This window comes from Pristis pectinata, chromosome 21 (genome assembly GCF_009764475.1).
Source record: "Pristis pectinata isolate sPriPec2 chromosome 21, sPriPec2.1.pri, whole genome shotgun sequence".
In the NCBI taxonomy this organism is placed as follows: Eukaryota; Metazoa; Chordata; class Chondrichthyes; order Rhinopristiformes; family Pristidae; genus Pristis; species Pristis pectinata.
This window is the reverse complement of record NC_067425.1, coordinates 6,188,928-6,203,828: the sequence shown is the minus strand read 5'-3', so window position 1 is coordinate 6,203,828 and position 14,901 is coordinate 6,188,928. Positions and strand designations below refer to the sequence as shown.

Below are 14,901 nucleotides of genomic sequence, written 5' to 3'. Positions count from 1 at the left end.
ATGTCTTGGAATTCTCCTTAATCTTTCTTGCCAAGGTTATTTCATGGCCCTTTTGGTCCTCCTAATTTCTTTCTTAAATTCCCTCCTACACATTTTATATTCCTCAAGAGACCCCCTCAATCCCAATTGCCTATACTTGCCATGTACTTACTTTTTTTCCTGATTAAACCATCAATATCCTTTGCCATCCAGGGTTCCCTAATCTTGCCAAATTTGCCTTCCGCCCTGACTGGAATATGCTGGTCCTGAATTCTTACTAACTCTCTTTTAAAAGATTCCCTGTTGTTTTATCCGCAAGCAACTACTCCCAATCTACTTTTGCCAGGTGGCATCTTTGCTATTGAAGTCAATGTTCCCCCAATTCAAGAGCTTAACTTAAGGTCCAACCTTATCTTTCCATAACTACCTTGAAACTTACAGAATTATGGTCACTGACACTGCCACCACCCGCCCAGTCTCATTTCCTAAGATAAGGTCAAATACAGCCTCCTCTCTAGTAGGGCTATCTAGATATTGTCTCAATAAACTTTTTTGGGTGCAGTTAAATTTCGTCCCATTTAAATTTCGTCCCTCTTGCACTAAGGCAATCCCAGTCAACACTGGGAAAGTTAAAATTCTGCTCTCCTATAACTATCTTGCTCTTTCACCATTCTGTAATTTGCCTACATATGTTTCTTTAATTCCCACTGACTTTTGGGAGGCCTACAGAATAACCCCAGCACAGTAATTGTCCCTCTTTTATTCCTAAATTCTACCAATGTGGCCTCATTGGATGAAAATGAAAAACCTGCAGATGCTGGAAATCTAAACTAAAAACTAAGATGTTGGAACGGCACAGCGGGTCAGGCCACACCTGTGGGAAGAGAAACAGAGTCAACGTTTCAGGTTGAAGGTCTTTCGTCGGAATGCTTCTGGCCAAGAGTCTTCGACCTGGAGCATTAACTCTGCCTCTTTTCCCACAGTTGCGGCCTGGCTTCATTTGATGTTCCCTCCAGGATATCCTCTCTGAGTGCTGCCATTATGTTCTCCCTAATCAGTAGCACGACTCCCCCTCCTCTTTGGATTCCCCTCTCACACATCTAAAACTTCTATACCCTGGAATATTAAACTGCCAGTCCTGCCCTTCCCACAACCACATTTCCACGATCACAGTAACATCATCATCCCAAGAGATGATCCACGCTATAAGCTCATCTGACTTACCCGTGTGGTTCTTTGCATTAAAGTAAATGCACTTGAGCCTGCCAGCCGTACCGTGCTCCCTAACCTGCCTCCATCTGCTCTGCCCACTGGACTTGGTTGATTTATCCTCCACATTTTTCTTTCCCTCCTCCTGCACTGCTACTATGCTCTCACCCCCCCCCCCCCCCGGCTAAATTAAATTAAACCTTACCAAGTAAGTGAGCAAACTGCAAGGATATTGGTCCCCTTCCAGTTCAGGTGCAACTTGTCCTTCTTGTACATGTTCCAACTTTCCTAGAAGCAATCCCAATGATTCAGGTACCTAAAACGCTCTCTCCTGAACCAGCTCTATAACCACACATTCATCTATCCAATTCTCCTATTACTTCCCTACTAGCACGTGGCACAGGTTGTAATCCTGAAATCATGACCCTAGAGGTCCTGCTTTTTAACCCTCTGCCTAACACCCTGGTTCACCTTTCAGGACCTCATCCCACTTGGTAGGATCTATGAAGAGGGACTATTTCTGCTGCTTGTATGAGGTTGGGATAAAGTTCTTAATTCAGACTTTTATTTTAGATATATTGTTTTGTCGCAGGAACAGCAGACACCGTTGCATCTTTTAAAGCAGTTGAATAAATATTTCATGCAAGGGGAGGTGCAATACTGTACCGAGGGAGGGAGCAGGGCAAGTTGTTTTGGATTGCTCTGGCAAATAGTCGAGTATAGCTGAGTATTTGATGGATCAAGTGGACTGAATTTATACCAACTGAGGCACCATGAAGGAATCATAGATACATGACCACAGAAAATTTGCAATACAGCAGGAGGCTATTCGGCCCATTGTGTTTGTGCCAGTCAAAAAGGAGCTACCCAATATTACCCAGAGTCAGAGAGTCATACAGCACGGAAACAGGCCCTTTGGCTCAACTCGTCCATGCCAACCAAGATGCCCATCTAAGCTAGTCCCATTTACCCGCGTTTGCCTACTTAATAGAGAGGGGGGAAGAAAGAAAGAGGGGGCATTTTTGTGATGTAGGAAACAGGGCATCCAGCAAGTTCTAGAGACAGGCAAAGGATAATGACTAGACTGTCGGTTTTGGTGCTGTTACAGAGTATTTGCAGCGCAGAATCAGATTATTCCATCCCACAGGTCCATCCCATTGTTGGATGAGGGAGAAATAATGCAGGAGGTTTGCTGTTCTTTGAAGTAGATCCATGCTTTACCGTACCCACCTCCCTTATTTGGTTCCGTGCTCCACCTTCCTTTCCTATCAGATTCCATCATCTGCAGCTTTTTGTTGCCTCCACCCATCAGCTCCCAGCCTCAGTCTCTATTTCCACTCTTCCCTCCTCCATCTGCCTATCACCCCTCCTCACCTGCATCCACCTATCGCCTGCCAGTTCTCGCTCCACCCCTTCCCCTCACCTCTGTTTACTGGCTATCTCCCTTCTATCTTTCAGTCCAGATGAAGGGTCTCAACCCAAAACGTCGACTGTCCATTTCCCTCCACAGATGCTGCCTGACCCGCTGAGTTCCTCCAGCAATTAGTTTTTTTGCCCTTTACAATGCCACTGTTAATGGTACCTACAAGAGTGTTGAACTCCCTCAATACTGCACTGGTCAAGTCTCTAGAATAGGGATTGAATGCATAACTTCCTGGCGTATAGAGTGCTACTCACATAGCCACTGGTAGTGGGGCGAGAACTAAACACACACACGAATAGAGAGACTCCCTCTCGGAGCAGAACAGACAAATGAGAGGACAGAACAAAGCGAGAGTCTGAGGCTGGGGGAGAGACGATCAGAGACAGATCCACAGAGAAAGTAACAGTGAAAAATATGATGGGAGAAAAATAGGCAGGGAGGGAGAATGGGTGGGAGGAGAGACTGAAAGAGAAATGCAGACTGAGGAACGCAAGGTAGAGAGAAAAGAAATCAGTGAGAAATGAAAGAGCTGGAAGTGGGGATAGTGGGAGAAAAGTAGTAAGCAAGAGAGAGAGAGAGACTGAACAAGGCTGTGTCCTATTAACAGTCCATTAATTGCTTTTAGTGCAATCAAAATTGCAAGCGTAGAATAGAAAGACAGGATATATATCCTCTAGAGGGATATGCCTCGCTCTGAATGCCCCACTGGTTTTAATGCATTGAGCCTATTACTGAAGTGGTACTTCCTGTTTAATGAGGTAGGGCAGTCTTGACAGGTGTAAACGTTGTGTTCCTTTAGCCACTTAGCATTATATTTTAAAAGCAGTATTGATTTTGCACTTTGTTAAAGCATTCTTCTATAGGAGTATAAGGGATATAGAGTACACTTAAGAAGGGAATCAGGAGGGCAAAAAGAGGACATGAGATATCCTTGGCAGATAAGGTAAAGAGATTCTATAAGTATATTAAGAGCAACAGGGTGACTAGAGAGAGAATAGGCCCCCTTAAGGATCAGTGTGACCATCCATGTGTAGAGCTACGGGAGAAGGGCGAGGTCCTAAGTGAATACTTCTCATCTGTATTTACTGTAGAGCAGGTCATGGAAACTAAGGAATTCCTGAAACATATTGACATTACAAAAGAGGAGGCATTGGCAGTCTTGAGGCGCATAAAAATGGATAACCAAGTGTATCCTAGGTCGTGGTGGGAAGCAAGGGAAGACGTTGGTGGGGCCCTGACAAAGATTTTTGCACCTTCCTTAGCCATGGGTGAGCTACCAGACGATTGGACAGTGACTAATGTTGTCCCTTTATTTAAGAAGGTCTGCAAGGACAAGCCAGGGAACTGCAGGCCGGAGATCCTAGCATCAGTGGTGGGAAAGTTACTGGATGGGATTCTGAGAGGCAGGATCTATCTGCATTTGGAAAGGCAAGGACTGATTAGGGATAGTCAGCGTAGGAAATTATGCCTCATGAATTTGATTTGAGTTTCTTGAATAGATAGCCAACAAGATTTACGAGGCTAGGGCAGTAGACATTGTCTACATGGACTTTAGCAAGGCTTTTGACAAGGTTCTGCATGGTAGGCTGGTCCAGAAGGTTAGATCACATGGGATACAGGGTGAGTTAGCCAATTGGATACAAAGTTGGCTTGGTGGAAGGAGTCAGAGGGTGCTAGTGGAGGCCTGTGACCAGTGGTGTGCTGCAGGGATCAGTGTCGGGTCTCCTGTTGTTTGTCATATATATTAACTATTTGGATGAGAACGTAGGTGGTATGATTAGTAAGTTGTGGATTGCACCAAAATTGGCGGTGTGGTGGACAGTGAAGAAGATTGTCCAAGGTTTCAACAGGATGGGGATCAAATGGGAAAGTGGGCAAAGGAATGACAGATGGAATTTAACTCAGACAAGTGCGAAGTGATCCATTTTGGAAAGTGAAACCAGGGCAGGACATACACAGTGAATGACAGGGCCCTGGGGAGTGTTGTAGAATAGAGAAACCTTGGGGTACAAGTACATAGTTCCCTGAAAGTGGCGACAAGGTAGACAGGGTGGTAAAGAAGGGGTAGAGAACACTTGCCTTCATCAGACGGGACATTGAGTACAAGAGTTGGGACGTCATACTACAGCTGTACAAGATGTTGGTGAGACCACACCTTAAATATTGTCTGCAGTTCTGGTCACCACTCTATAGGGAGGATATGACTAAGCTTGAGAGGGTGCAGAAAGGATTCACAAGGATGTTGCCTGGACTGGAGGGCTTGAGTTCAAAGGAGAGACCGGATAGGCTGCTATTGTTTTCCCTCGAGCAAAGGAGACTGGTGACCTTATGGAGGTTTATAAAATCATGAGGGGCATAGGTAAGTTGGATGGTCACCGTCTTTTTCCCAGGATACGGGACTCTAAACCTAGCGGGCATAGGTTTAAGGTGAGGGAAGAAAGATTTAAAGGGGATCATAGGGGCAGGTTTTTCACACAGAAGGTGGTGGGTGTATGGAATGAGCTGCCAGAGGAAGTAAGTACAATTATAACATTTAAAAGACATTTGAATTTGTATATGATAGGAAGGGTTTAGAGGGAATTGGGCCAAATGCAGGCAACTGGGACTAGCTCAGGAAGGCACCTTGGTCAGCAGGGATGAGTTGAGCTCAAAGGCCGGTTTCCATGTTGTATAACTCTACGACTCGGTGATTCATTCAGGTTAACAACGTTGATGAAGTCCTACTGTCTTCTGGGCTTTAGAGTCATGTGGTCGTACAGCACGGAAACAGGCCCTTTGGCCCATCATGTCCATGCCACCCATTGTACCTATCTCCACTAATGCCACTTACCCACATTAGGTTCATATCCTTCTCTGCTTTGGCGATTCAAATGCTTGTCTAAATGCTTCTTAAATATCGTCAGAGTATCCGCCTCACAGAGTACCTTTTCCTGCACTTCACACCACTCTGGACAGTAAGGGGCATGGCAGGTGTAATCCAAATGGAATTACAGTTTGAACCCTTCAGCTCTTAGACGTTCCAGTTAGCTGTTTGGTCACAGAAGCCATCTCCACATCCCTCCATGTGTCCCTCATTTCCAGTTGCAAACTCAAGAAAGAAACCAAATGCAGCAACAGTCTGGGAATGAGAGGACCATCGATTTCATTGAGGTTGATTGAAACCTGAATGTTGGCCAGTACGCCAGGAAGAACTCAAAAGAATGGAGTTATGACATCTTTAAGAGCCACCTGAGAGGATGGATGGGACCCTGGTTAAAATCTTCTCCGAAAGACAACATCTCTGCGATCACAGTGCCTCCTTTGTACTGGGAGGTGGACTGTAGCTCAATTCCAGGAGTGGAGATTGAACAAATGACCTTTGCCTGTCATGACAACCCCACCAATGAGTGCTGCTGCCACCAGAAATTGGGTATGCTCCATAGCAATCAGTAAAACTAGTTTCTGTGCAATGCTTCAGAATAAAGAGCATGATGCTTGGTGATGCTTTTCCACTCATTGGTGCTTGCAGTAAACAAGAATTATATTTGTGCATTTCTAATCTCTTGATCTCAGCCCTCATCCACCAAGATGCTTTGCTCTGACATTCCCTTCCTAAACTTATCTCATAGAGTCATAGAGCACGGAAACAGGCCCTTCAGCCCAACCTATCCATGTCGATCAAGTTGTCCACCTGAGCTAGTCCCATTTGCCTGCATTTGGCCTGTATCCTTCTGAACCTTTCTCCATGTATGTTGTGTTTGTACCTGCCCCCTCTCTCCCTCTTCCTTTGAGAAATTATCTCACCTACCAAGCCTCCTGTCCTAATATCTCATCATCTAGCTCAGTGTCATATCTTACTTGTTAACGCCTGGGGATGTTGTATTATGGTAAAGTCGCTTTAATAATACCATGTGTTGTATTGGGTGGGTGCAGGTGCAGTTAAGATTTAAGTGCTGGTTACCCATACTCAGCTCCCTTTTTCCATTTTAATGGATTTATTATGGCATCAAACTCATCTTGCTGTAGAATGGAGGGAGAGAGGGAGGGGAGGAGACTGGGTCAGATGTACAATGGTAGTCTTTTTTAAAGCTGGTTCTCCCAGCACAGTGGCTTCTCCGACAGAAGCATGGATCAGAGAGTTGGGGTTGAGGGTGGGGAGGGTCAAATTTTTACAGCACTCTGGATTTTCCAAGATATTTGTTCTGGCATCCTGACTGGTGTGGGAATTTAATGCACCTGATTTACAACATTCCCAAACTTCCCTCTGTATAAATGGTATTCCTGCACTTGGGTTTTCCAGCAGGGGTGTTTACAGGTTGAGAGTTAGTTAGGAATTTACTATGTAAATATTAAGCTCAGTTAGGGGAGGAGCCATGGCGGGGAAGATAAATTCCTTCTGGATTTGTAAAGTTAAAAATAAAAATCCATATAATCTATGTAAGTAGCTAGCTGAGATAATAGCAAGTGAATTGCTGCTGGATATTATCCGCACTTAACATCACCGACAACTGAAAGTAATCATCTGGGAATTAACATTACAGGATTTCTCTGCTTATTTTGTGTGTGTGTGTGTGTGTGTGTGTGTGTGTGAGCCAAGAGAGAGAAAAAAAGCTATGTATGGGCGTTCTACATATACAGGAATGTGAGTGTTGGCTTTATCTGTGTTATGTGCATATGTAGGGGTGTGTGTCTGGTGAATGTGCTTTTAGGATTGGTAACTGGTTAGATTTAATCTCCATTGTAAGAGACATAACAGCTGACTTATGCACAGCAAGATCTCACAAGCAGCAGTTATCTAGCTGACGAGCACTTCTGATTTTTACTAATATTGCTTGGGGGTGAATGTTGGCCAGCATATTTGGGAGAAGTTCCCTGCTGATCTTTGAAATAGTGAACGTAAGACCTTGTAGATCTACCTGAGAAGAAAGACAGAGCCTCAGTTTAACATTGCTTCCAAAGAATGCTGCCTTAACTGTATACCATGCACTCAGCTACCCTGAACCCTGTTTGAAGATTATGGAGATGTTCGGCAACACTGCTGTGTATGTTATCTCATCCTCATGAGGGATGTAATTTCTTTTGTTTAGTCACCTACAATTCTAAATGGATACATATGCAATGATTGAGTTATGTGTGTTAAACATTCAGTGTGGGTGGTTCATGTACCACTGGGGCACAGGGGTTAACCAAGATCTAGCCACAATGCGGTTTGGTAGGTGAGGTCTGGGAGCTGGACACAAAGATCTTTGTCAGTGTTTGGCTCTTCCAGTCTCAATCTCAGGAGGTAACTCATGGTCACAAACAGCGCAAGCTTCGCCTCAATGGTTTCTGTCCTCTCCTTGATCACAGCACAGCCTTTGCTGGCCAGACTTTCATCTTCCAGACTGCGGACTTTTACCCAATGCCCTGCACCCAACACCACTCTCACTGACCTGCTTTGTTTCCCTTCTGGCAACTCAGTTTTAAAACTGAACTCTTGTTTCCAAACTCATCCACACCCTTGCCCTCCCAGTAATCTCCCCCAGGCCTCCGAGATCTCTGACCATTTGCACATCCTCAATGTTCATTGCTGCACCCTTGGCGACTGTTGAAGGAAAGAATTCACACGGGGTCCAGGGTTTACCTTCAGAACAAACTTTCTTTATTACAAGCTGACATCAACAGGGGAGTCACCTGTCCTGGAACAAATGCTTCCCAATCCATTATTCTTGACTCAAGAGATTCTGCAGATGCTGGAATCTGGAGCAACACACAGAAAGTGCTGGAGGAACTCAGCAGGTCAGGTAACATCTGTGGAGGGAAATACACTGTTGATGTTTCAGGTTGAGCCCCTTCATCAGGACTCATTATTCTTATACTTTTCTTATCTACATATCCCCCCCCCCCCCACCATCTCTGCCCTGCATGCACTGTGTATACATCAAGTGATGTAGTGTAGTGTAGCGATTAGCGTAACACTATTACAGTGCCAGCGACCCGGGTTCGATTCTGGCCACTGTCTGTAAGGAGTTTGTACGTTCTCCCCATGTCAGCGGGGGTTTCCTCCGGGTGCTCCAGTTTCCTCCCACATTCCAAAGACGTACGGGTTAGGAAGTTGTGGGCATGCTATGTTGGCGCCGGAAGCGTGGCAACACTTGCGGGCTGCCCCCAGAACACCCTACACAAAAGATGCATTTCACTGTGTGTTTCGATGTACACGTGACTAATAAAGATATCACCACCATCATCATCATCATCTTAGGGCCTTTTGCAGTGTCAAGCTTCAGCGCCTCGTGCTCCATGAGCTGTGTGTAGTTCTGTCTTTACCTCCTATGTACAATGGCAAGCTTCCGTCCTGGAGTTTGTGGGATAGTTGCTGGGCTGGTAACAAGGCATGGGTTCACTTTATACTTCACTTTACAGTTCACTTTAGCCTGCAACTTGTGGATTGGGTCGGTTTGAACTAATTCCAACTTCCCCTGTCTGGTACCAGCCCTGCAGATTCCTCCTTTATCTCTCTGCTACAAAACCATCCCCCTGTCCTCCTACTGCAGTGCTACAGAGTCTTTTCACTATTCCCTACTACAGCAACCGGGCCTCCCGCTGCCAAGTCCCTGAGCTCTAGAATTCCCTCTCTGTCACTCCTAAAACCTCTGTGGTGCTCAGTTCTCCTTCAGTAGCTGGGTGTGAGAATTTGTTTGATAACCCTCCTCTGAAATGCTTTACGACATTCTGCTATCATAAAGGTGCCACATAAATGCGAGTTGTTGTTGTTGGTGTGTTCTGTCATGTAACATATTACGATCCTGCATTGAGTGGAAGCCATGCACATCCCCTGGTGGTAAAGGAAATCATGCCACCACCAATAGAGGTTTATCTGTGTGAGCATCGCTGGCAGACCCAGCCTTGGTTACCCATCCCAAACTTCCTGGGTGTGTATTCACGGAGCATTCCACAGTCTTTTGGATGATGCAGACAAATGAAGCCATGTCTACTGTCTCTGCAGGATGTAAAAGATCCCGTGGCCTCGAGTCAGGGAACAGCAGATGAGGTTTCCCCTTGACCAATATTACCAAAGCAGGTTATGCAGTCGTGATACTTGTGGAAACTTCTTGGGCATAAATTTAATGATGTGTTTTGCGGACAAGACGGTGGAGTTTAAGAGCATTTTAGGCAGGCATGTGAACACGCAGTGAGTGGAAGGATTATGGATCGTGTGCAGGCAGATAGAATTAGTTTAATTTGGCATAATGGTTGGCACAGACATTGTGGGCTGAAGGACCTGTTCCTGTCCTGTACTGTCCTCTGTTCTGTTGTGTACATTACGATAGTGGCTATAATTCAGAAATAGTTAATTGCCTATGAAGTGCTTTGGGATTGCCCTGAGTTGTGAAAGATGCTACAGAAATGTACAATCTTTTCTTTCTCTACCGCGTGTGATCGACATTTGACCAACTGACCCATTGAGGTGATCTCATTGCCTTGTTCACCCTCTCATTGGCACATCTTCTGTGATGTTGCAGGTACGATCCCTACAGCAAGGTCCTCTCCCGTGAGTACTACGATCACGCAGCAATGCAGGCGATCAGAAAGGATGCAATAGCGACGGCAGCAAAGGCAAAGATGTGGGGCCTGATTCTTGGAACACTTGGACGGCAAGGTTCTCCTAAGATCATGGAGGTATGAAGAGTTGAAAGGTGTTACAGGAGCATGGTGGTGGAATTAAGGTATTTCTTTATCTACTTGTCATAGAGTCATACAGCACGGAAACAGGCCCTTCGGCCCAACTGGTCCATGCCGACCAAGATGCCCTATCCAAGCTAGTCCCATTTGCCAGCATTTGGCCCATAACCTTCTAAACCTTCCCTATCCATGTACTTGTCCAACTGTCTTCTAAAAGTTGTTATTGTACCTGCCTCAACCACTTCCTTTGGCAGCTCGTTCCGCATAGATACTGCCCTTTATGTAAAAACATTGCCCCTCGTGTTCCTCTTAAATCTTTCCCCTCTCACCTTAAACTTATGCCCTCTAGATCTTGATACCCCAACTCTGGGAAAAAGACAGAGTTCATTCATCCTATCTATGCCCCTCATGATTTTATACACCTCTTTAAGATCACCCCTCAGTCTCCTACGCTGGAAGGAATAAAGTCCTAGCCCGTCCAAGCTCTCCCTATAACTCAGTCCCTCAAGTCCTGGCAGCATCCTTGTAAATCTTTTCTGCACTGTTTCCAATCAACTGTCATCTTCAGTTCTCCACCAGAATGTAGAGGGTCCATTGATTTTGCCAACCGTGTGTCAAAGTTGCAAGGGTTTGGTTATGAGAGATTGCAAATTAGACATATTTTATAGAATCTGGAAGGTTGAGGGGCAGATTTGATTGGAATTCTTTCAGGATTTTGAAGGGAATTAACCAAAAATACAGAAACTTTTCTTGCTGATGGGAGAATTAAGAAAGGTTTAGAGGGATATGGGCCAAACGTGGGCAATGGGACTAGCTTGGGTGCGCATCTTGCTTGGCATAGACCACTTGGGCTGAGGGGCCTGTTTCCAGGAATCTATGATTCTATGACTCTAACAGGAGAATCTTAGACCAAGGAAATAGAACCCTAAAAATCAGAGCTCAACCATTCAGAAATGAAGTTTGGAAGCTTCTTCACACAAAGGGTAGTGGAAATGTGGACCTCTCCCTCCGCAAATGTGGAACTCTTTCCCCCTCTCACCTTAAATGCACATCCTCTAGTATTAGACATCTCAACCTTGGGAAAAAGATACCAGCTGTCTACTCCATCTATGCCTCTCGTAAGTTCTATAAAGCATCTGAAGAATAGTGTCAAGACTGTCCAGCATGTTGGCTACAAACCTTAGACCTAGTACAGAGAACAACATTCCCACCTCAGTGATCAGCCCAAGATCCAAGGATCTCAGATAACTGCTAATCTTTGCGACATATTTCTGGGGGCTTTTGGAGACAGTGTCTGTTCCTTCAAGTTCAGGTTAACCAGAAGCTGCAACCCGTATGATGGAGACCAGATTTCAAACAGTCTTCCATTAAAATTAAATGGCAAGTTAGAAATTGTAAAAAAAAGAATTGTTCACGTTTCACTGAGAAGTGATTAAAAATTAGAAAGAAGGCCATTTCCTCAATAGCGATTCAATATGTTCCTGAACTGAATCTGTAATTGCTTCAACATGTCCAAATGTGCAGACTGCATAGAGCAAGTTAAGGCAGATTTGTCTCTCTAAAGCTCTGTTCTTACCACATGGCCTTAGCGAGGGTGATGGCTACAGGATCTCTCATTACCTCTGTGAGAGGATGAACTCACCATGCCACCACACAGGAGCACCTTCCCTGACTGATCCATCCTTCAGTCTTTTGGAGCCCCACTCCCACCATCAGACGATGCGGAGCACAGAAGTTTTATTTTTGGAGTTTCTCAGAAGTGTGTTGGAACAGCTGGGATCCTATTCTTGCTTCACCCTCTCTGGCTGTCAGTTTGAGTCTTGGCAGAGGCAGGCAGCTGCCAGCATGCCTGTTTTACATGCACGTGCCAAATTCTCCATACAATAAAATATATGTAGAAAATATATATTGGGATCTGGCCTTTCTGCATGAGAGCTGGAGAACTGGAGAAAGGGAGTTTATTAATAGCCCCGTTATGTGCCTCATTTTTCAGGAGGTGGCTTCACTCTCTGGTCAAAGATTTGCAGTCTGTGTTAGACTGGCATTGATCTTAGGGAAAGGTCAGTCAACACCAAGGAGATCTTTCCTCCTTTGTACAGTTGCCAATACAGAAAGCCCACCAGGTTTTGCCTTCAGGGTAAAACACCAGGAGAGATTCTAAGCCATCTGCAGCATCTGTTGTATCTGCATGTTTTTAGAGATCCAGTCTGAAAAAATGTTTATCCTGCCGTGTGCTTTAGCAGAGAAAGGTGTGTTTATTACCACAAGATAAAGCTTTTTCAGCATCACCCATCTTCATGAACTTGCTCATCCAAAACAGCTGCCTGTCCCGTAGCTCACATAAAATCCACTCACTCCCTGAGTACAGCAAGACAATTTCTTATACTTGCCTTCACATTACACCATGGACTCGCCCCTCCCTATCTCCATAACCTCCTCCAGGCCTCCATCTGTCTGAGACTTCTGCACTCCCCCAATTCTGGCCTCTCGTGTGTTCCCCGCTGTTGACAGCTAAGGGAACTCTGAAATTCCCTTACCAAACTTAAAAGCCTTCCTTTAAGATGTTCCTTAAAACTTTGGCAGATCTTTTTTTCTCATCTGTCCTAATTTTTCCTCATGTAGCTCAGAGTAATATTTTCTTTGATAACACTTGTGTGAATGTTTTACCTGTTGTGAATTAGGGCAGAGATCGCATATTACATGGGGCTATCGGTGTGACCTCCTTGAATGGTTTCCATTGCCAGAAATGAGGCCAGAGAGGGATTTCCGTTCTCCCACTGACCCAGCTGTACTCTCCCACTTCTGGCCTCTTGTGCATTCCCCACTGTTGACAACCAAGAACCCAAACTATTGAAACCCAAGTTGACCTAATGCTTTTGATCTTTTTCTCAGTTTCCTCTTGGAGATTGCACAGTTTTGTTTGTGATTGGAAGTTATTGATATTGCAAATTGTATGGAACAGACTGGATGGATTAATGGGGACTTGACTGTTATTGTTCACAGTACTGGGAGACTTGACCAATTTTGAAATGAAATGCAACATTTACGTTGGATATACCTCAGGAAAGTTTCACTGGTATAAAGTGAGACAATATGTGAGCAATTCCATTGTTCACTAACAAAATGCCATGGCAGTAGCTTGAATTTATATCCCTTTTAACAGAATGGAGCAGTCTGAGGCATTTCATGGGATCATAAGCCAAATATTGACAGTGAACAAAGGAATGAGTCAGTGAGAACCATGTAGAGCTAATTTGTGTTTGGAAGGGAGAACTATTGACCAGGGTCCCAAGAAGATGTTGCTTGTGGCATACTGCAGTGGGATCACCTTGGGTCATTTCATTACGTTGAAGGTGGGTATATAATTGCAACTTGCTCTTGTTGCTCCAGTGAACTTTAGTAAATAGTACAGCACAGAAGGCCATTTGGCCCATTGAGTCTGGCTGGCTCTTTTGAAGAGCAATCCTGTTCATGCCAGTGCACCATTCTCTCCCCATGTCCTTGCAGTTTTCTTTCCCTTCATGTCATCATTCAGTTTCCTTTCAAAAGCTGCTGCATCTGCCACGTTATCGGATGGTGCATTCACAGTCTGAACTGCTTGTTCGAAGAAAATATTCTTCCTTTTGTTGCTTGCAGTTCTTTTTCCAGTCATAATAAACCTGTGACCTCCTTTGTCATCAACCCATCAGTCATTGGAAACAATTTAAAGAACAAAAGTACAGAAGAAGGAGGAGGAGGCCATTCAGCTCCTTGTACCTGCTCTGATGTGAGTGTGTGCATGAGAATGTGTGTGTGAGAGAGTATGTGTGAATGTGTATGTGAGAGAGTGAGTGTGTGTGAATGTGTGTAAGAGAGTGTGTGTGAATGTGTATGTGAGAGAGTGAGTGTGTGTGAATGTGTGTGAGAGAGAGTGAGTGTGTGTGAATGTGTATGTGAGAGAGTGTGTGTGAATGTGTGTGAGAGAGAGTGAGTGTGTGTGAATGTGTGTGAGAGAGTGAGTGTGTGTGAATGTGTGTGTGTGCCTAAGTATATGAGAGTCTGTGTGTGTGTGTGTCTGTGTGTGTGTGTGCCTGAGTATATGAGAGTCTGTGTGTGTGTGTGTGTGTGTCTGTCTGTCTGTGTGTGTCTGTGTGCCTGAGTACGTGAGAGTCTGTGTGTGTGTGCATCTGTGTGTGTGTGCCTGAGTATATGAGAGTCTGTGTGTGTGTGTGTGTGTGTGTGTGTGTCTGTCTGTCTGTGTGTGTCTGTGTGCCTGAGTACGTGAGAGTCTGTGTGTGTGTGCATCTGTGTGTGTGTGCCTGAGTATATGAGAGTCTGTGTGTGTGTGTGTGTGTCTGTCTGTGTGTGTGTCTGTGTGCCTGAGTACGTGAGAGTCTGTGTGTGTGTGTGTGTGTGTGTGTGTGTGTGTGTGTGTGTGTGTGTGTGTGTGTGTGTGTGTGAGTGTTCAAGGGCAGTAGTCAGGATATACACAGGCTCAGAGGGGGTCTTTCCATCCACATGCAGTCCCCAGGTTACGACAGGGTTCTGTTCCTGAGAACTGTTCCTTAGTCAGAAATGAACAAAAAAGTGCGTGGGAGAGCGAGCAGGTGCGGGAAGAGCGGCCTCAGTGACTCAGTGAGTGAGTCTGCTCAGTTCCACCCAGCCCCTGA

The 14,901-nt window shown here is 45.0% G+C and overlaps 1 protein-coding gene across 3 annotated transcripts in view; it reads left to right on the top strand.

The window, feature by feature from the left end:
• The window catches only part of dph1 (diphthamide biosynthesis 1), a 618,447-nt gene that overhangs the window by 457,467 nt on the left and 146,079 nt on the right, over positions 1-14,901 (top strand). For all 3 annotated transcript variants that reach the window (XM_052035832.1, XM_052035833.1, XM_052035831.1), the window contains one exon: positions 10,093-10,249. In XM_052035832.1, coding sequence (XP_051891792.1) covers positions 10,093-10,249 — 157 coding nt within the window. The remainder of the gene's footprint in view (positions 1-10,092; positions 10,250-14,901) is intronic.